The sequence below is a fragment of the Gracilinanus agilis genome, chromosome 6 (genome assembly GCF_016433145.1).
Source record: "Gracilinanus agilis isolate LMUSP501 chromosome 6, AgileGrace, whole genome shotgun sequence".
Classification (NCBI taxonomy): Eukaryota; Metazoa; Chordata; class Mammalia; order Didelphimorphia; family Didelphidae; genus Gracilinanus; species Gracilinanus agilis.
The window spans coordinates 276595513-276617089 of NC_058135.1; the positions used below are offsets into that span (position 1 = coordinate 276595513).

Here is a 21577-nt window from a genome sequence, read left to right on the forward strand (position 1 = left end):
TTTTTTTTTTTTTTTTTTTTTATCATGAGCCCTTTGAGATTGTCCTGGAACCTTGCCTTGTTTATAAGAGTTAAATCATTCACAGTTGAGAACCATTCAGATCATTATCAAAGCCCAATGGTTTCCATTACCATAAATCAAAATATATGATTACTGTTGTTATTATGCATTTTCTAATCAGTCCCCAGAGAAATTATGTTTCAATACTTATGGGTACACTTTGTCAGGAAATGAGCTTTTTGTTTAATAAGCAGAAAGACCTGGAAACTTTTCATTTTAAAGAGGAATTTTCTTTTAAGAATTAAGTATAATTGGAATGAAACATAAGCAAAGTCCATTAAACCTGTGTTGTTATTACAGTAATTTAGGGGGGAATACCCAAGATCCAAGGTGGATCCTGAATTTTGCCATAAAAATTAACCAATTCCAGGTGGCCAATAAATTAAGGATAAAGTATCTCACTTAGAAGTGCCTTTTGGAACATATCACACTGTCCTATAGGAGAGACTTCTTAGCAATACACATGTGAGTTTTATTATATGTTATTGTGTATTTTTTTAAAAATGAGATTTCTTTGGCCTTTTTTCTTTTCTTCCTTTCCTAATTTCCCAGTATTCCCAATCACTCAATAAAACAGCATTGTATTGATCCCATTTTTGATATATTCTTCTTCACCTCTAACTCATTAAGGAGCTTAAATTACCTACCTCTGTACTAACCTATCTTATACAAAAATGATTATCCCCACAAGGTCTTAATCTCTGAACAGCTATACTTTTACTACTTGGAGATTGCACTGTGACTCCACTCATTTGAAACAAAGACAATAGGTGAACTTTATGTCAGAAGACTGCCACAAAATATACTCAAGTGGCTATAAAACTTTGTGTATCCTTTGGTGATGGGGATGTTTTCAGCAAAACCTGGTGAAGTTATAAATGATCTGATGCAAGGTGAAGTGAACAGAACCAGAGAACACTGCACACAATAACAGCAACATTATAATGACCATGAAATGTGAAAGACTAAGTCAATGGAATCAATAAAATGATCCATTACTATTCCAAAGGACTTAAGATGAAAAATGTTGTTTACCCCCATATATAATGAATATTAATTGCTTGTTTTTACAATGGATGTGAGTCTGGGATAGAAGGAGGAAGAGAATTTAGAATTTAAAAATGCTGATTAAAATTTAAAAAATAAAATTATGGACCATTTAAAAAAATAATTGGTGTTATTAAGAAAGGACCCATGCAAACATTTATTAAATGCCTATTATAAACCAGCTTCTGTGCTGACTACTTTATAAATTATATCTCATTTGATCCTTATAATAATTTTTTTCAGATAGTGCTATTATCTCCATTTGAAAGTTTAAGAAAATGAGCCAGAAAGACATTAAGTTATTTGTTTAGGGTCACAGTGCTATTAAGGGTCTGAGACAATTTTGAATTCAGTTTTATTGGTTACAGGCTCAGAGAAGTATCCACTAGGCAACTTTAGTACCTAAAAAAAAATTATTTGACCCTTATGAAAATCCTGCAATTCAAGTGCTCTTATTAACTTTATTTTGTGTGATGAAAAAAAAATAGGCAGAAACAGGTTAAGTTACTTGCAAAAAGTTAAAAGTCACTGTATTAGAACAGATTATAAATCATCTCTTCCTACCTGCAGAACCAGTCCTTTATTGAATGCATTGTCTAGTTTCTTCTAAAAGACCTTATAATTCTCAAAATACAAATCAATCTCTTCATTCCCCCTGGTGATTTTTGGTGCCCAGCCTAAGGGAATTTTACCAATCTGTCTTAGAGATGCATCCAAAACAACAAACACTCCATCTGGCCCATCCAAATTCATGTTATAATCTGGGCACTACATGCTCTTCATCTACTTGATCTTTAGTATGTATATTCTTAAAATTAACTTTTCTCATTGGTTATAGAAATTCTGCATGCCTATCAATGTTCTTATACTTGGTACAACCAGGATACATGATCCACAAAAGAAACCTGGAACATGTTTAGTATTTAATAAATATTTCAAGTAATTGTATAAGGCTACAAAATTGCAATATCTCAAAGACTGGACAATTTACATGACACACTAATGTGGAATTCATTAAACTTTTTCAGTACTCCAGAGACATGATCACATGGGAACTAGGAAACCCATAAAATCTCCCTCTGAATGCCAGTAGTATGGATAATGTGAAAAAGCCACAGAAGATTCTCTCTTCCAGACAAGCAGGTAACCTTATTCTTCATGACTTCATTTAAGCAGTTATCAAAAGTCATAGGATATCCATGTAAGCCAGTTCAATAAGACAATAACTATGCCCATTGAAGAGGCCTGTGATGAATTCATTCAATTTTATATTTCAAGAAATTATTTTAGAAAGGAAATAAGATGACATATTCTAGATCAGATCAATGTTACAGATATTTTTCTGCTACCAGAGAATTCAAGTAATATTTGTCAAGGAATATTGACCTCTAATAATATATGGGATCCCAGTAATCTTTGATATTTACTTGGTAATTGAACATCATCTGAAGATAAATGTAATTTTAAAAAAAAAGACCTTTTATGTGACCTGAAATGAAAGGCAAAATCCTAGGTTTTAATCATAAAGCAGGAAGCAAAATATTCTTTCTCTGATAAGATAAAGGGAAATGATCTTATATAGATTGAGGAGATCCCTAGTGTTTTGCTTAAGGTCATAGTTAAAGCTAGCAAAAAAAGACTGAAATAGCTACCATATCTTTCATTTGAATTATTTGGGACATTCTTAAGAAGGAATTCCATCTCTTGGAATTGGCCATCTCTTTGTCTACAATAGGAATTTACATGACACATGGTACTATGCAGAAATGTGCTGGATATGATTTTGGAATCTAGATCTTTTTGGCTTTAAGGTCAACTTGACATTTTTATTTTTCAGTTATTCAGCCATATCTGACTCCTTTTGACACAGTAGCCCTTACTGATACCTACTTCACCATAATGTCTCAATAAGGTATTCTCAAAAATCTATCCTCATATACTATCTCATCATAGTTTTTTTAGGCCCACTGATTATTTAAATGTTATATATATATATACACACACACATATTTAAATAATTTATTATTAAATTAGATTTAAAAAATACATTACATATGTGTGTATATATAATATTGTCCTGTCCCATTATGATCTATCTGCATACTCATTAAAATTATTTTTCACAAAAAATTAAAGTTACAATATTTTAAAAGTTAATCCTTTTCTATCCTAAGGAGCTTCGTAATTTATAATTCATTTTGTAAACTAAAATCATATTGATTTTTCTCTTCATGATAAGATAGGATTAGGTATGATATGAATAAAGTATAATTGACTGGGAAAATTATGACTTATTTTATCTAAGATATTTCTATTCATTAACTGTTTAATTGACTACACAAATAATACTCAAATGAAATTTCATTTTATCTTCAGATTCTCTTCCTTAGACTGAAAAAATGACCAATTTGAATAAAACCATTGGAAGTCAGGTGACTGAATTCATTCTCATTGGCATCACAAATAATCCTGAGCTACAAGGCCCCCTCTTTGGGGTATTTTTACTCAATTACATGGCCATAGCACTGGGGAACCTGGGCCTTATCATCTTAACCAGTGTTGATCTCCACCTGCAAACACCCATGTACTTTTTTCTCAGGCATCTGGCATATGTTGATCTTGGCTATTCCACAGCTATTGGTCCAAAAATGATGGTCAGTTTCACAGTGGAGAAAAACATCATTTCCTACAATGGATGTGCAATACAAATAGGTTTCATTGCTGTACTTATAACCAGTGAATTTTTTATCTTGTCAGCCATGGCCTATGATCGTTATGTGGCTATCTGTAAGCCCCTTCTCTACATGGTCATCATGTCAGACAGGGTATGTTGGATCTTATTGGCTATCTCATATGTCCATAGTCTTATGGTTTCCTTAGTGATCACAATAAAGCTTTTTAATTTGTCCTTCTGTGAATCCAATGTAATACGTCATTTTTATTGTGACAGTCTTCCTTTACTGTCCATTGTATGCTCAGACACAAGTGAGACTGAATTAATCATTATGATCATTTCTGCATTTAATTTGATTTCTTCAGTATCAATAATCCTTGCCTCCTATATGATTATTCTTGTGACTATCCTCAGGATGAACTCTGCTGAAGGTAGGCAGAAAGCCTTCTCTACCTGTGGCTCTCATCTCACAGTAGTAACTGTGTTTTATGGGACACTTATATTTATGTACCTACAACCTCAATCAAGCCACTCCTTGGACACAGACAAAATAGCCTCTGTATTTTACACTCTGATAATGCCCATGCTCAACCCATTGATCTATAGCTTGAGGAACAAAGAAGTAAAAGGTGCTTTGAAAAGACTCTTTAAAAAACTAATGTAAATATTCTCATTTACAACTAATATATGCTTTGATTCCATTGTATTATGAAAATCAAGTAAAGCAGCTAGATTCCTTAACTTCTTTCCAATTTTATTTTATTTTTTTTTAACCCTTGTACATCGGTGTATTTTCTCATAGGTGGAAGAGTGGTAAGGGTGGTCAATGGGGGTCAAGTGACTTGCCCAGGGTCACACAGCTGGGAAGTGGCTGAGGCCGGGTTTGAACCTAGGACCTCCTGTCTCTAGGCCTGATCTCCAATTTTATTTTGCAGAAAATATCTTCACTAATATGCACTGAGAGGATTTTTTATTGTTACATTTCTATATAATTATTAGTCTTCAGTAATCCTATTTGTTTTAGTTTCATGAATCTTTTGATCAAAGTGACCTATTAGAGGATTTAGCACCTAATACTTCTATGAAAATAATCTATTTTATTATGTATGCCAAAAGTAAAAAGCAACATTGGTTGTAGTTATCATCTGTGGGAGAATCAATCCATTAATTACATTTAGAGAATGCTGACATGAAGCACAGTGCTAGTCACTGGACATACATAGATTAAAAAATATTTCTTGCTAACAATGAATTTTTTTAAGGGAAATTGCATGTATAAGAATCAAATAATCTGTCATAGCAACTATTCTATTTTTTAATTTCTCTTATTATTAAGATGTCTGCCACAATATTCCCTCTTTCCAATCATTGCTCCTACTCTTTTTCTCTGTAATAAAGTATTAAGAATGTATTCCCTCTTTGTGATAAACATTCAAATTATTGAAGACAGTTTTCTTCCCTTCTTATAACTCCAGTTCTAGGTCTTTCATTCTTGTGCTGGAGTAGAAACAGATATAGGTTATATAACTTATTCCAAAAGGGTATTTCTTCAGTTTCCAGTTCTTTGCCAATACAAAAAGAGCTTCTATAAATAGAATTCTATAAATTCTATAAATAACTTCTATAAAAAGAAAAGCACAAATGTGTACTTTTCTCTTCTCTTTGAACACTTTGGGATATAGATGCAATGGCATTACTAGGGTAAAAGATATGCACAACTTTTTGGCCCTTTAGGAATAATTCCAATTTGCTCTCTAGAATGGTTACATCAGTTCAAAGCTGCCCCAACAGTTTATTAGTGTCCCAGTTTTTTTTTTTTAATTTCCTCTAATATTTATCATGTTTTTTTTTTGTTATAATAGCAATCTGATATGTGTGTAGTGGTATTTTAGAGTTGTTTCAGTTCACATATTTCTAACTAAGAATGTTTTGGATAAGTTTTATCATATGACTGAAGAGAATTTTATTTTTTTCTTTGAGAACTGTGTGTTCTTATCCTTTGACCATTAGTAATTTAGAGAGAATTTTGTATTCTTATAAATTTGACTGTGTTCTCTATAGACTTAAGAAATGATGTTTGTCAGAAACACTTGTTAAGAAAATTTGCCCCCAGTTTGCTGTTTGCCTTCTAATATTAATTTCACTTGTTTTTGTTTTGCAAATAATAATAGTAATAATTCAATGTAGTCAAAGATATCTATTTTATAACTCACAATGTTTTCTATGTCATGTTTGAATGTAGGTTATTCCCTTATGCTTAGACCTGACAGGTAAACTATTCCATGCTCCTTTAATTTGTTTATGGATTTGCCCTTTATTTCTAATATAAAATATGATTTATTTCTAAAACAAAAAATCTTTTTGATTTTACCTTAGTAAATGGTATGATGTGTTGGTCTATTCCTGGGTTTTGCCATCCATTCTGTTTACCAATTTTCCCAGCAGTTTTCTCATATAGTGAGTTCTTCAAAAAATTTAGTTCTCTGGGGGGCAGCTAGGTAGCTCAGTGTATTGAGAGTCAGGCCTAGAGATGGGAGGTCCTAAGTTAAAATCTGGCCTGAGACACTTCCCAGCTGTGTGACCCTGAGCAAGTCACTTGACCCCCATTGCCCACCCTTACCACTCTTCCACCTAAGAGCCAATACACAGAAGTTAAGGGTTTAAAAAAATAGTTTTCTGGCTTTGTCAGATATTACATTACTATCATCTTCTACTATGCATTTTGAGTGATTTATCTATTCCATTGACTCATTCTTCTATTTCTTAGCTAGTATCATGTTGTTACCTTTTTATAATACAGTTTGAGAACTAGTATAGCTAAGCCACCTTCCTTCATATTTTTTTTATTCTTTGGCTTTTGTTCTTCTTTATGAATTTTATAATTTTCTTCTAGCTCTCTTAAACAATTTTAAGTAGTTCTATAATCTTGGTACTAAAGAGACAAATTAATTTAAGTAGAAATGTCATTTTATTAGATTTGTTTGCCCTACCCATGAGCAATGTCTTTTTTTTTTTTGACATCTGACTGCATTCTTGTGAAAAAAAATGTAGTTGTGACTGTACATCTAGATCCTTTCATGTTTTTTTCTCATTAGGATACAAATAGAATAGTAGTAGAACTGGGTAAAAGGGTACACACAGTTTGGGAATACCTTCAATTTGCTCTCCAGAATGGCTGGATCAGTTCATAGCTCCAGCAAGAGTGCATTAGTGTCCCATTTCCCCTCAGTCTCCTCCAAATTTGTCATTTTCATTTTCTATTACATTCTATCTTTTTGATAGGTATGAGGGGTGGTATCTCAGAGTTCCTTTAATTTGTATTTTTCTCATCAATAGTGATTTAGAAAATTTTTCACATGATCATTCAAACCTTTGATTTCTTCATCTGAAAACTGCCTGTTCATATCATTTGACCATTTATTAATTGGGCATTACTTTTATTCTTATAAATTTAACTGAGTTATTTATAAATGTAACAAATGAGGCCTTTATTAGAGAATCTTATAATAAAATTCTCCACCAGTTTTTTACTTTTGTGGTAATTGTGGCTGCATTAGTTTTGTTTGGGAAAAACTTTATGAAAGTTAATGTAATCAAAACTGTCCGTCTTATATCCTGTAATATTCTATATCTCTTGCTAGGTCATAAAGTCTTCCCTTATCTATAGATCTGACAGATATAGTATTCCATCCTCCCCAAATTTGCTTTTACTATCATCTTTTATATCTAAACCAGGTACTCATTATGCTGTCTGCTTCTATTTTATGAGTAGGTTCATCCAATTCCAATTCTCAGTTATAATTAATTACCTTCAGTCTTGGTTTTTTTTCTTTCCATTTATCTTTCTCTCTTCCCCCATCTCCTTTCACCTAAGTCCAGTGTCCCAGTTCTTCCTAACCTTAAAAGTAAGTCCAAGGTCCTGTGCTAATCTGCACTAAGGGAATGCAAATTTTGGTCATATATTGGTAATACAACAGAGTTGAATTCCCAATGCTATCAAAAGGTTGACAGTTATCCAACCTCTACCTTTGTAGGTTGAGAGATCCAGAAACTACTACAATAAAATCAGCCAATCCCTAAAATTATTGCTGGCCTCCAAAGGAATGGCTTCCATTGATCTGTGATCTATTTTCATCCTAGTGATAAATACATTTCAGGCAAAACTCATGAGTTGTCTTGGAATGGGAAATAATTTCATCATATGTTTTTTGGGGGGTTCTGTCACTTAAGAATTCATTGGGGGGGCAGCTTGGTATCTCAGTGGATTGAGAGCCATGCCTATAGATGGGAAGTTCTGGGTTCAAATCTGGCCTGAGATACTTCCCAATGTATGACCCTGGGCAAGTCACTTAATCCTCATTGCCTAGCCCTTACCACTCTTTTACCTTGGAATAAATAAGGTAAGAGTTTGGTTTTTTGTTTGTTTGTTCTTTTAAATAGAGGCATTTCTATCATGTTGTTAGGAGTGGGGTTTGGGAAGCTTAGTTAAGAACTTACCTTTACTTCACCTTCTTGGCTGTGAGGTGCCAATGAGGGCATTGATATCTTTAAATTGGTAAAGTGATATTAGGGGAGCTTTTGTATTTTTCTGTTTTGTCTAAATTCTTTGATATTTTCCCTTAAATTGATTATTTCAGAGAAGTGAGAATAATATCTAAATGCTTTCAGTGTACACACTTTAAGACAGGTATAAGGGGAAAAATGATAAATACTGGCTGATATTCATATATAGAATTCATAAACATTATCTTATCAAAATATTACAAAAATCCTTTGAGGAAAACACAATTGATATTATTAACACCATTTTTTATATGAAGAAAATGAGCTTTAAAAAAAGATTAAGGATGCAGCTGGGTGGCTCAGTGGATCAAGAGCCAGGCCAAGAGATGGGAGGTCCTAGGTCCAAATTTGGCCTCAGGCACGTCTTAGCTGTGTGACCCTGGGCAAGTCACTTAACCCCCATTGCCTAGCCCTTACCACTCTTCTGCCTTGGCGCTAATACACAGTATTGACTCCAAGATGGAAGGTAAGTGTTCTTTAAAAAAAAAAAAGATTAAATAACATATTGAGGCCATCTACTCTCCCAGTGTCAGAGACAAGGTTGTAACCAAGGTCTTTTGATTATAAGTCAAGTACTATGTGCTTTACAGGATATCTTTCAACTTTGAGAAATCAAGTTAATCAATGTAATCACTGCCATTTTCATAAAGTCAATAATAATTTACCATAACCAATAATATGCCTCCTTCTCTTCTTTTTCCTCTTCTTTTTTCTCCCCTTCATCATCACAGTCATTAAATGCACATTTCTTTAATTTTCACTCAAATGTTCTTCAGCTGGATCAAGCACTGTGATATATACCCAGAAATATCAGGCTATCTGTGCCATAATCTATTCAAAGTATTCCAAAAAATCTTAGTGAAAAATAATGTGAAGTGAATATACTGCTGAAAAATAAAATGAGAAGCAAGAATAAAAAAAGGAAAACAAAAGTATACATGAATTTGAAACACAACATTATTACACATTTGCTGTATGTCAGACATTCTCCTAAGTGCCAGGGACCCAAAAGGACAGAAAATAGCCCTTACTCTCAAGGAACTTGCAATCTAATTGAAGTGAGGTAAACTAAGTCACTGTCCAGAAAAAACATTTTTTCCTGGGGAAAAGTAAAAATCGGAAATGAGCTTTCTGTGAATGTAAAAAAAAAAACAAAAAACAAAAAACATTCACATGAGAAAATGACTCCCTTTACTGCCTCACAGTCCAGGATAAGAGATATAGTGGAAAAGTCCCCAATCCATTGCTACTGACCAAAAATAGCTTTCAAACAGATGATAAGGGTTGCTGCGGGTTCCCCAAAGTTATGTATCATTTATGAACATTTTCTTTGTATCTTGAACCCTATGAAAACTGCATTATAATTTTAATTCAGGGAAGCCTTGACTAGGAAGGTTGCCCTGGCCAGCTAGGTACATTTATTAATCAGTATATTAATAAATAAATATTGGTTCCACTAATTTGAATGGGTGTCTGGACTCATTTTCTGAAGTAACCTACTTCATAATAGTGGAGATAAAAGACAAACAAATAAATGAATTAATCTATAAATACACATACACATATATTTTCTACATGCCAGACATTCTCCTAAGTATCAGGGACTCAAAAAGATAGAAAATAGCCCTTACTCTCAAGGAAATTGCAATCTAATATTGGAGATAAAACACAAGCAAATAAATGAATTAATCAATTAATTCACATACACACATATGTGTATTTATATATAAATTAGGATTAAGGCACTGGGAATGAATTGACTGACGTGATTTTTATATCATCACAAACCATTTTGAGTTTCAGGGTCCCCTCTTTGATTCTTTTCCTTAACTACATCTCCATATTTCTGAAGAACATGTGCCTCATCATCCTAACCACTTGTGATTCCCATCTCCAAAACTCCATATACTTTTTCCCTCAGATATTTGACATGTATTGATGTTGGATATTCCATGGCTATTGATCAAAAAAAAATGCTGGTTAGTTTCATGGACGATTAAAAAAATCATTTCCTGTAACAGATATTTTATAAAGCTAGTTTTAATTGGGGTATTTATCACTATTGAACTTTTTATCTTGTCAGTCATGGCCTTTGACTGCTCTGTGACTATCTCTGTAGGCCCCTCCTCTACATTGTTATTATGTCATAGAGAATATATTGCATCTTTGAGGCTATATCATACCTCTACAGCATCATGATGTCAGTATTGATCACAAAAACAATTTTTAAATCATCTTTCTGTCAATCAAATGTATTAAGACATTTCTATTAGAACAGTCTCCCTGTATATTCTTAGGAGAAAGTTCTTGGTTTGTTAGGGCAAAGATGCCTAGAGGTAGGACATCCCTTTTAGTTTCAACAACTAAGAAAGAATCTAGTTGTTAGATCTAATTGTTTTGGATTTTTTCTTGCTCTTTCTTTCAACTTCAATCCCTGCAGGAAGCCATCAAAGCCCATGTCATTTAGAACAGCTCGTAACCATCTCTGGAACCCACAAAGCAGGTGTCAGAAGGATGGAAATCTCTCACTCAGTTTCCCCTGTGTGACTCTTTTCTCATTAGCATTCACATTTTACTGAAAATATTGCAACCAGTATCCTTATTCAGTCCCAGGGAGACATAGAAAAACAATACAGGTTCATGGCAAGAACAACCACAGTCACAGACTTCTCACTATCTCAAAATAAACCTCTAAACAAACCCCCATAATAAAAAACTTCTCCTAGAATCATCCCCACAATAAACCAGCAGTTAGTGAGTTAATGCAAGTTTCTAAAATTCCCCAGCAAAAATGTACTTGGCCTGGATTTGCTCCAAAACTCCCACTGACCAAGGAAACATAAGTTACAAGGTAAACAGGGGAATGACAAATTAGCACAGAATCACCCTTCCAGAACTTCACTCTTATTAACCCTGTAGCAGAAAGCAAAAAAAAAAAAAAAAAAAAAAAAAAAAAAAAAAAAAAAAAAAGCAAACTTACCTTTGAAAAATAGTGAAAAATGAAAGAATATATTGGGAACAAAATTTGGACCAGACTGACATTATTGTATCTTATTTGATGTAATCAACTACCATAACTATCTTCTTGATTAATTATATGTCTGAATAGCATAAAGTAAGAATATGCATGATTTATTTAGTTAAATTATAATCAATCATTATACTTAGCAAGGAAATGATGTTCTTGTATTTTATGGATGGCTGAAAATAATAAGTTCCAACTAAGCCATTCCACAATTAATGATTTTTGACAAGCTTGCTTCTTTGTTTAATCACAGTAGGATTATTAGTAAATGTCAATCATATGATATTTTAAAAGTTAATATGTAATTTTGAATGTATGGGAAAATCAAAACCTGTATGAGATCATAAAGAAAAAAGGGTATAAAAATAAAAATCAGCAGATGGCACCAGAGAGAACAGCCTCTGCCATTTACCTTGCACTCTGGCTCATTTTCACTTCATTTCCCCATGCCATCCCACCTCCAGAGACCCCTGAGGGAAGAGCGGGCTTTTCGTAAATCCCTGAAAAAGATATGTGATACTATATTGGTAAGCATATAATCTCTTCTAGACTTTTCTGCCATGAGAAAAGACTTGGGGAATATGATTCATCATTTGGTTTGGGGAGAGAGAAGTAGAAATATGTCCCTGAATATATAAATTCAGGAGGACGGAAAGCAACATGGAATTCTCTAGTAATTTTGATTTGGAGTATATGTTTAAAAAATACTGACAAATGTGTATTTTTATGTAGTGTGCTTTTTTCCAGATTAGTTTGATACTCAAATCTTATAACAGTAGATTTCCTTACATCTGATAGAATTGTTTCATTAATAAGAATTTCAGTACCACAGTTTTTGAAATTATAGATTTTCCAAAACATTTAAACAAATAAAAACACATAGAGAGATAGAAGGATGGATGGATGGATGGATGGATGGATGGATGGATTCAGACTAACTAAATATAATTAACAAAATGAAGTCCCCAGAATTTGGAGGATTTCATGAAAGCTGTTTTCTCCATAAACCCCTCAATGTTGGCAATCTGGAATCTAATTCCTCAGACTCTTTGAAAAGCAGCTTTTAGTGTCAGGTGTTGGAGCCATGATGGCAGAGTAAACCAGACCAGATCCAGAGTCACCATGAGAATCCTCTCCAACCATTATTTTAAAATGGCCAAAAAGCAAATACAGGAGTGAAAGAATCAATAAGGAGACAGAGTAAAACAACTTTCAAGAAAAGAAAAACCCAAAAGTAGGTGGGGCACTGGGGTGAGAAGAAAGCACAAGTAGCAAGATTATAGCAAGGAGTGAAGAGCAAGCCAAGAGCAAACCATACACCCCTACCCCACATCTGCTGTCCCAGGTTTGGAACCTATGTTCAAGCTAACATTGGAACCCTAAGATCCTGCTTGAGCAAATAGTGGTCCAAGCCAACCCACACACCTTGAAATTTCAGACCCATGGATAAGTCTGGAGTCCCAACCCAAGGGAGTCTGGGCTGAAGTGGAATGATCTGTGTGATCCCAGAGGGAAGTCAGGAGTCCCAGTTTGGGCTTGAAATGAGGACATAGTTCACATTTTGGGGTGACTGATAGTACTAACAGCCCCCCCTCAATCTTTTCACCTAAAGATCAGGGTGGAGTTCTAAGACAAGACAATCAAGGATGTGCCTAATTAGTACAGAGCAAGACCAAAAACTTATACCTAAGTCCAAGGCTACAATTTAATCAATTCCTGACTTGCTAAAAAACAAAGACCAAAAGCTTACAAGCAAGCCTAAGGCATGTCTTTGAACTGTCAATATTTGAAGAGTCAATTGAAACAGCAGGGGTAGGTGGCTCTGAGAGCTCTCAGCCCTCAGACTATCACATCAACCTCTAATAACTGAAATGGGTAAAACTCATAAAATAAGCTGATATTATTTATCATTTAACTGGTCCCATACTGACCAATTATTTTTCCAAATTCCTTTGATTAAATATAGTCATTTGAAGGGGGTCAGAGTTGAACACTTCTTTTTCTAATTATAAAGACTTGTACTTGTGTGATGTCCCTCTCTTAAAAAGAAAGTCCCTACTTTTTTTTTAATTAGAAATCAGATTACCTAATTTTATGGATTGCTTTTCACTTATTGGCCTTAGCTGATTAATTGTTTTTAATATATCAAACTCTTTGTTCCTTTGTATTTGGGGTCCAATCCTTAGCCGAAGAAGGGGTCCTTGTCCCAAAAAGTTAGGCATTTGGCATGCTTTGTTTAATAAATTGATATGCCCAGAACATCAAACCTTTGTTTCCTCATTTGTTTTATCTTTCACATCCCACAACCTTTAACCTCAATAATATGTAGATACCGGTGCCTATCTCATACATGTTTAGTCACATGGTACTCTTAGTAGCCATAATTAAGATTATTAATTCATCTTTCTGTAAACCTAATAAAACAAGACAGTTCTATTGTGACTCTGCCTTCATTATTCATTATATGTTCAGACACAAGTGAAATTGAGCTTATCTTTATGATTCTTTCTGCATTTAACTTGGTTCCATACGTCTTGATTATCCTTGTTTCCTACATAGTCATTGTTGTGGCCATCATCACAATGAACTCTGTAGAGGCCAAATAGGAAACATTCTCCCCATGTGATTTTCACCTCACAAGGGTGGTTTTATTAATAAGGGCACTTCTCTTAATGTACTTGCAGCCCTATTCTAGTCATTCTTTTGATTTAAAAAAAATGACCCCTCTGTTTTATACCTTGGTCATTCCCATGCTCACTTCCTTGACCTATAGTTTGAGTAGTAAATTGGTAAAAGGTGCATTGAAAAGAGTATTTTAAAATAGATGTTAGCCTTCTCTTTAAAATTCAATATAGTGTGTAATTCCATTACATTATTAGAAGCAGGTAAGGTCTCCTTAATTTTTTAGTCAAGTTCTTCCCAAGTTTTCTCTCTTTTTTGAAAAAGAAACATCTGTCATAATTTTAATTAAAAATTATTTTTGTCAGTTAGTTTTAAAAATACATTATATCAAAGACCAGGGGAAAGTAAAATGCATAAATATTGAGGATACTATTCTGACTTGATATTTCATATGACATTTGAATAATGAGAGAGATACTTCCAAACCCTCTGTCAGCTTCTTTGAATTATAATCATCTCTTGGACTTCCATGACCCTTTATATGTGTAACAATATTTGGCATTCTTTGTACAGGCTACCCCTGGTCAATATAGAGGATAAAACATCTCTTAAAATGTATAGATACCTAATTCCCCTAGGAGCTCTTGTGAGGGGAGGAGAAACAAAAGGAAATATATTAATAAATGAAAGTTTGAAAAACATCTTTGATATAGAACATGTTCTATGTTGATGGAGGACCCAATTTAGTATAAACTATTGCATTTGAAGCAGAGAAGAGAACTGATTATCCTGGGTGTAGGAGATATGGCAGCCAGAATACTGTGCCAGGAAGTCTGAATTGTGATAGGTTTACACAAGGTTATTAAGATGATGTACCATGATTAGAGAACTGAAGAAATAAGAATGGTACAGAAATGAAGTCATTGTTCACCTGAGATTCTAAGCAGAGTCATGATGATAAGGGTCAGATACACAGACTATGTCATTCTGTATTATGAAAATGGCAGGGTGGAATTCCTGCAGGATACAGGGTCAAGCCTGAAATGGTAAAATGGACAGCACTTGTGCACAGCAATTAATTGAATATTAAAGAAATCTAAAGTACAGTAGAGGTTTAGGTAGCAAAGATTTCTAGTCAAGGTTACTCTTTATTTGTCAAGGAATGTATCGGTGATCTCCTGATAAAAAGATGGTTTTAGAGGAGAATGGCATAATTGAGGAAGAAGCCTTCAATCAAGTAGCCATGGCTATAAGCCTGGTCTCATTCCATTGTTAATTATGTTATCTTTTTTCCTCTTTGTATGTGGAGGTGGGGTATGGAGGTGGTAGACAGGAACATCTTTCTTCTTATAATTTTGACAACAGGGCAATGGGAAGGAAGAGGAAGAAATATATGATTGATTCATCCACTGATACAAACATTTCAAATTTATTCAGTTCTGATTAAAGAATACTAACAGTTATCCCAGGAAAATTCTACATAGGAAAGAATCATGAAGAATCAAATTTTATATTCCTGTGTTTTATAAAACTAACAATAGAAAGCACACTACACCAGGGTCAGGAAACCTTGAATATGAAACAAACCTCAATCACGTAATCTAAGCAAGTTATTCAAGCTCTGTCCCAGTTTCCATAGGTATAAACTGGGGATAATCAAAACTTGTAACACCTGTATTAAGGGGCTGTTTATGAGGGAGGGATATTGCTGGGAATAAGATGGAGTCTGTATAGCAATCCCCTTCTCACTCAGTTTTACCCCTTAACACTGTGAGACTAATAGGGTCCCTTTGAAAAATGGGGGACCTAGGGATGGTGTGCCCAGACCCCTGGGGGTCTGAAGGAATGATACCTTCAGAAAATGAAGTGTATGATGGCCAGGTTCAGTGTTGAAGTGAGCCACGGTTCATTGAAACTTCCCCCTCTTCACAGTACCTGGTCAGACTTAAGATGGAGCATAGTCTGACTTGACTTACACTCCCTCCCTAAACTGTAGAAGGCCAATTAGAGAAATAGGGTCAAAATAGGGCCTATTGGGGGCAGCTGGGTAGCTCAGAGGAGTGAGAGTCAGGCCTAGAGACAGGAGGTCCTAGGTTCAAACCCGGCCTCAGCCACTTCCCAGCTGTGTGACCCTGGGCAAGTCACTTGACCCCCATTGCCCACCCTTACCAATCTTCCATCTATAAGACAATACACCGAAGTACAAGGGTTTAAAAAAATAGGGCCTATTATCTGGATTCCCTATGTAACCAATCCAGGCTGAGGCAGACTTTGTGTTTGGTCCTGGCCACCTGAGCCCTGAAAAGCTCTGGGACCAGCAGGTTGGTTAATCCAAAAACATTGGATTGGGAATCATTTAGAGAAATATAGTCTGTAATAGATATTTTATCTGGATCCCATTACAAAATCATTGGCAAGTAAAACTGTATGTATAGTTTTTTTTCTGCACTGCATGTCAGGTTGCAGACAAAGTGGGCCATATAAGGTAAAAATCTGAGACTCCTCTTTTGACTGATTTTTAGATCCCCACCTTTTCTCAATATTTGTATTGGGAAGCTTTGAGTCCTTAAGCAGACCAGCAGCTACTGAGTTAACCATTTTTCTCCTTGATAATTAAAAATCCTGAACTCTAAAAAATATATTACTTAGTCAAGGCTGGACACAGACCAAGTTAGATAAGACCTTATCTGTCCAGGTGCAGTCCTGTAAATCTAGGGGATAGAATGCAATTAGTAAAAATCTCTATGAAATATATTTCTGCTCCCAGAATTAATTTCTTACTAATTGGTGGTTGGAATTTGGCCCTTGACCTTGTACCTATCTCTCTACGTTTTAGACTTTAATGGGTTTGTGTATGATTTGTAACCCCTTCACAGCTGTGATTCTTTCTTTGTGTTCTTTGTTTGAAACCAGTATTTAATAAAGTCAAAACTCCATGAAATTGGAGTAGCTACGGGCTAACCACTAGTCTGGCTGTTCTCAGTTTTCTGTTTCTGGTCTTTTCAATGTGATGCCACTAAACACCACTCAGGACCCCAAAAATATAGAGCTGGCTCTCTATACTAAACAGTTTCCCAAATGGATCTAAACACAATCTGATCTTTTCTCTTATTTATTAAAACATGGGTTAAAGGGTTGGGTGCAGGATAATGTAGGACGGTGGGTACAGGAGACCCCCAAATTTTCCCCCCACCAGATCCTTTGCCCAGGAGAGATTGATTCTGTCTCAATCCTGAGTTTCACCTGCCCTTCCCCTATAATCCTATTGCTTATATAATTCTATTCAGCTTGTTAACTATATGAGGGACACTATATGGCAAGGTCTAAGGAAGGAATGAGGGGGTTAGGGAACTGCTCCCCAAGAATCTCTAAATGCTGGAAGGCACTTCTTCTGAACAGGAGATGTCAGGCTGTTGTTGAATCTCAGGTAGCAGGTCTTCTATATTGATCAGGAACCTCAAAGACATCTTCATAATAATGGAAGGGAAAGAAAGGCCTGCATATTTTTTTTATCTCATAGGGAAGTAATGAACATCTGTCAATTGGTGAGTACTGACTGGTAAGACCTCTTATGAGAGAGTATATTATTAAATTCAGTTCAAGGCAGAATTGTAGACAGTGCAGGCAACAATTGAGATCATTATAAAAATTCGTTGTTTTCCATTTTCATAACTCAGAACAATTACTGTTACTATTTGAATTTTCTAATCAAACCTCAGGGAAATTATGTTTCAATGTATATGGGTGCACAGTTCCAGACAATGAAAATTATATTTTGCATAAATGAAAATTCATTTGTATTTATTTAAACATTAGTAATTTTAATGATTAATTGGAATCAGAATGAAAAATATGCAAAAGCCATTGATTCTATTTTATAATTATTGTCATTTGGATGAAAATGATATCAATACAAGAAATGAAATATTGCCTTGTTAATAAGACCAAAGGAAATTCTATATTCTTTTTCTAATTCATTCATTTCTTTTGCCAATTTCTCTTAGTATTCTAAATAATGAGTTTTCTTTCTAAATTTTTCCAGTTTATTATTTAATAGCCACTTATTAAATTCCTGTTACTCACTAAGTACTACTAGGCTAAGGGCTAAGAATTAAATGGCAAAACCAAAACAATCTCTGTCCTCAAGAATTTTGTGTTCTTCTGGGAGGAATAAACACACACATTATGATAACAAGGAGATATATTCTTCAGAACAAAAGGCTAGAACTGCATCTCAAATCAGGCATATATGAATCAAAAAAATTGATAGATTGCATAGACCAGATTAAGTATTATAGTATTGTTGTTTATTCAGCCTCCATAAGTTCAAGTATTTCAGAAAATTGGGAAAATTACTCAAGTTAGAGGAATAGGTTACTTTTGATAAATGTAGTGGAGTGGGAGAAAGATTTTAGTCATGTTCAAAATCTATCTGAGTCATGAATCTTGTCCCAAGATACCAAAATTTATGGCTACTAACTTTGGTGCCTATCATCTCTTATTACCTGTATTGATGTGATGCTAGACTGTGTATACCTTCACTCTTTCTTGCTCAGCCAAAGAAGGCTTCTCTCCACTAAGCTATGCTGTGTCACTAAAAATTAGAAATTTCCTGAATTGACATGAACTACCTCAAGAGCCGTGAATTCATTTTTTATATTATTGGGTTCTGTTTCAAATCCATGCAATAGTACCTGTAGAATTATACTTTTATTTTAAATGGGCCTCCTTCAAAAAGTTTGAAGTCATTAAGAAAGGAAAGAAACAAGTAAATATTGGAGGCAGCTAGATAGCTCAGTGAATAGAATATTTAGTGTGGAGCCAGGAAGACCAAAGTTAAATATGGCCTTACATGTTTACTGATGAGTCTAGCTCATCAAATAATTTGTGGGTCATGGAATGGCATAAGAGGAATGAGACTGGATCAGGAAAGTCACAGACAGGCTAAAGTCTCTTGCTGATCAGTGACAAAGTTTATTGATTTCAGGAAAGTATGTATAGAGAAAGTGATTTAAGCTAAGGGACTAGGTAACTTTTTTACAGGGACAAGGGTTAGTAATGATTTATAATCTTAGTACAATGATATAGTTTACCTCACTGAAGCTTAGGCAGAGTTTTCTATAGGATAGTAAATCATAGGCAAATATGAAACCATCTAACCAAGCTTCTCACAGAATTCTTGCATCTGTAATTTTTGGAAGATCATACAGTTTTCAGAGAGTACACCAGGGAATGGTTAGAAAGGAAGGGTTTGGGGGCCTCATGTGATGGCTAGGCTATGTGTCTAGCTGTTTCTAAGTTATGACTGTGATTTTACTAGGGTCTACTCTCACTATTGGGGGCTACAGTTTATTAGCTATATTAACCTGGGCTAGTCACTCAAGCTTTGTTTGCTTTAAAAATTAAATAAAAATTTTTGTTTGCATAAACAAACAAACAAAAAAAGATTGCAAACCCCTCCAATATTTTTGCCAAAAGAAACTCATGACAGTACGGTCCATAGGGTAATAAAGAGTTGTATTCAACTCAACAACTATATATGGTGATTACCACATAACATTACAGAAAAGTATCTTATTTGATCCACACAACAATTATATTAGGAAGCTTTATGATTATCTTGATTTCAAAGTTCAAAAAACTGGGGCAGGCAGATATTAAGTGATTTTCTCAGGTTCACATTGTTAATCAGTGACTGAGATCACCTTTGAACTCAGTTTTCCCAAATTTAAGCCCAGCGGCTTATGCACTCTCCCTCTTAGATTCCTGATAATTTCATTTTACACTTACAAAAATCCTGCCCTATATGTGCTATTATTAGTCTCATTTTACAAGAAAGAAAAAGTGGTCAAAACAGATAATGCTACCTCCCATAGGTCACATGGCTCATGTGTGAGGGTAGATTTCATAGTTTTTCTTTACTTCAGGGCCATTGCTCTATCCAAAGAACCCACATATCTCTTTCTAAAAGATTTTTAAAATTCTCTAGATTATTCAATCTATTGACCACCTCCTGTTTATTTCTGGGTCTCATACCTTGCCTATTTGTACCATCTGTCCCAAATGTGTATACACAAAGGCAAAATCTCAATCTTGACCAGCCAAAGGTATGTTATTGTTATTTTCATATCTTCCCTCGCCCAGGTAGCTAAAGAGGAAGTTCAAAGTCACTTCCCAATATTTAAAGCCGTCCCTCACCTTGAAGATGTAATCTAAAACAGGAAACCCGTTGGACCATGGGAAATGTAGTTCCAAATATCCCAAATGATTTTAAATAACACATTATCCCCCCTGAGATCTGTTGAAAAAAGACTGGTCTTTTTCAGTGGATCTTAAACCAAAATAAAAGAGGACAAAAGCTAGCTGCATTAACAAAAAGCCAATTTGGGGCAGTCCCCCACTGGTATAAGATTGTCCATTCAAAATAAATGCATTCAACTCGTTCAACCCCCATAGTTCAAATCAACTGCATCCCAAAATTCAAATTTGGATCTTAATGATCCAGTGAAGGGTCTTTAGGCATCTTTTGTTGCCTCCACCAAACAGGTTCATATTCTGGATTCTGGGGAGATGGCAAAATCCTTATCCTGAAATTACTCTCAAAGAATTTAAACTTTACATTATAGATTACAAAACATATATTTTTTTCTGAGAACTAATATTAACCTCCTGATATTACTCCTAAAGGAGTAAAAATTGACTTGAAATATAGATTATAATTCAGACATTATGATTATAAAAAACTTAACAGACACCCCCCTGAGGGAAATTTTAAATAACACATTACTCCCCTGAAAAGGTCAGCCAAGGATGCATGGCTGAGTGAGTCACGGGGTGCATGAAATCAACTGGCAAAAGAAATAATAAAAAATAAAAAGAATAAAATTCAAAAAAAAGGAGAAAAAATTAACTTGTGAATGAAATGTAAAATGTGCAAAAAATGTAAGGAAAATAAACTTATAACAGGCCTTTGAATCAAGGCTTAATTAAAGTGATTTAAGCAGTTTGCAATTACCCATTCAGGGCCAGGACTACAGAAAAATTATCATTCTCTCTCTCTCTATATATATATATAGAGAGAGAAATAAGGGAAATGCCTTTCTTTGATCTGAATTTTTCATGCACCTTCTCAGAGAATGAGCCATAAAATGATAGCCAATCTTAGGTGCTTCACTAGGAATTTAAGTTGAGGGGTACTGAGCCTTTAAGCGTTAGAAAAGCTGACTCCAAAACTCAAACCCCAGTTTCAAGCCCTTCAAGTATTGGCATAGAACTCCTGCAATCCATGCAGATTCTCAGTCAAATCTCTGTGACCATGTGGTTTGGCACTTCTCCTGGAATCAAACAGAGAGGCATTAAATCACAGTCCCATAGTCTCAGGTTCTTCAGGAATTTGCATTAAGCTTATATCACTGTAAAATTTAAAAAAAAAAAAGGATAAATAATGATTATATGTGTACTTCCAGTACAAGATGAGAAAAAGGAAAAATCAATTGCTCTAATTAAAAAAATGTTTTAAAAATCATATATATATATATATATATATATATATATATATATAGCTTAGAACTAGAAGGGGTTTGTTA

At 34.5% G+C, this 21577-nt stretch overlaps 1 protein-coding gene across 1 annotated transcript; it reads left to right on the top strand.

Annotated features, from left to right (window-relative positions):
- The first annotated feature begins 3506 nt into the window (after window positions 1-3506).
- LOC123251309 (olfactory receptor 8K1-like) lies at window positions 3507-4445 on the top strand. Its single transcript, XM_044680544.1, has one exon. It carries the CDS (start codon window positions 3507-3509, stop codon window positions 4443-4445), a length of 939 nt encoding a protein of 312 aa, XP_044536479.1.
- Window positions 4446-21577: the final 17132 nt, after the last annotated feature.

What these genes read in the sequence shown, in the direction of transcription:
- LOC123251309 (XM_044680544.1), top strand. Translation starts at nt 3,507, where the DNA reads ATGACCAATTTGAATAAAACCATTGGAAGTCAGGTGACTGAATTCATT.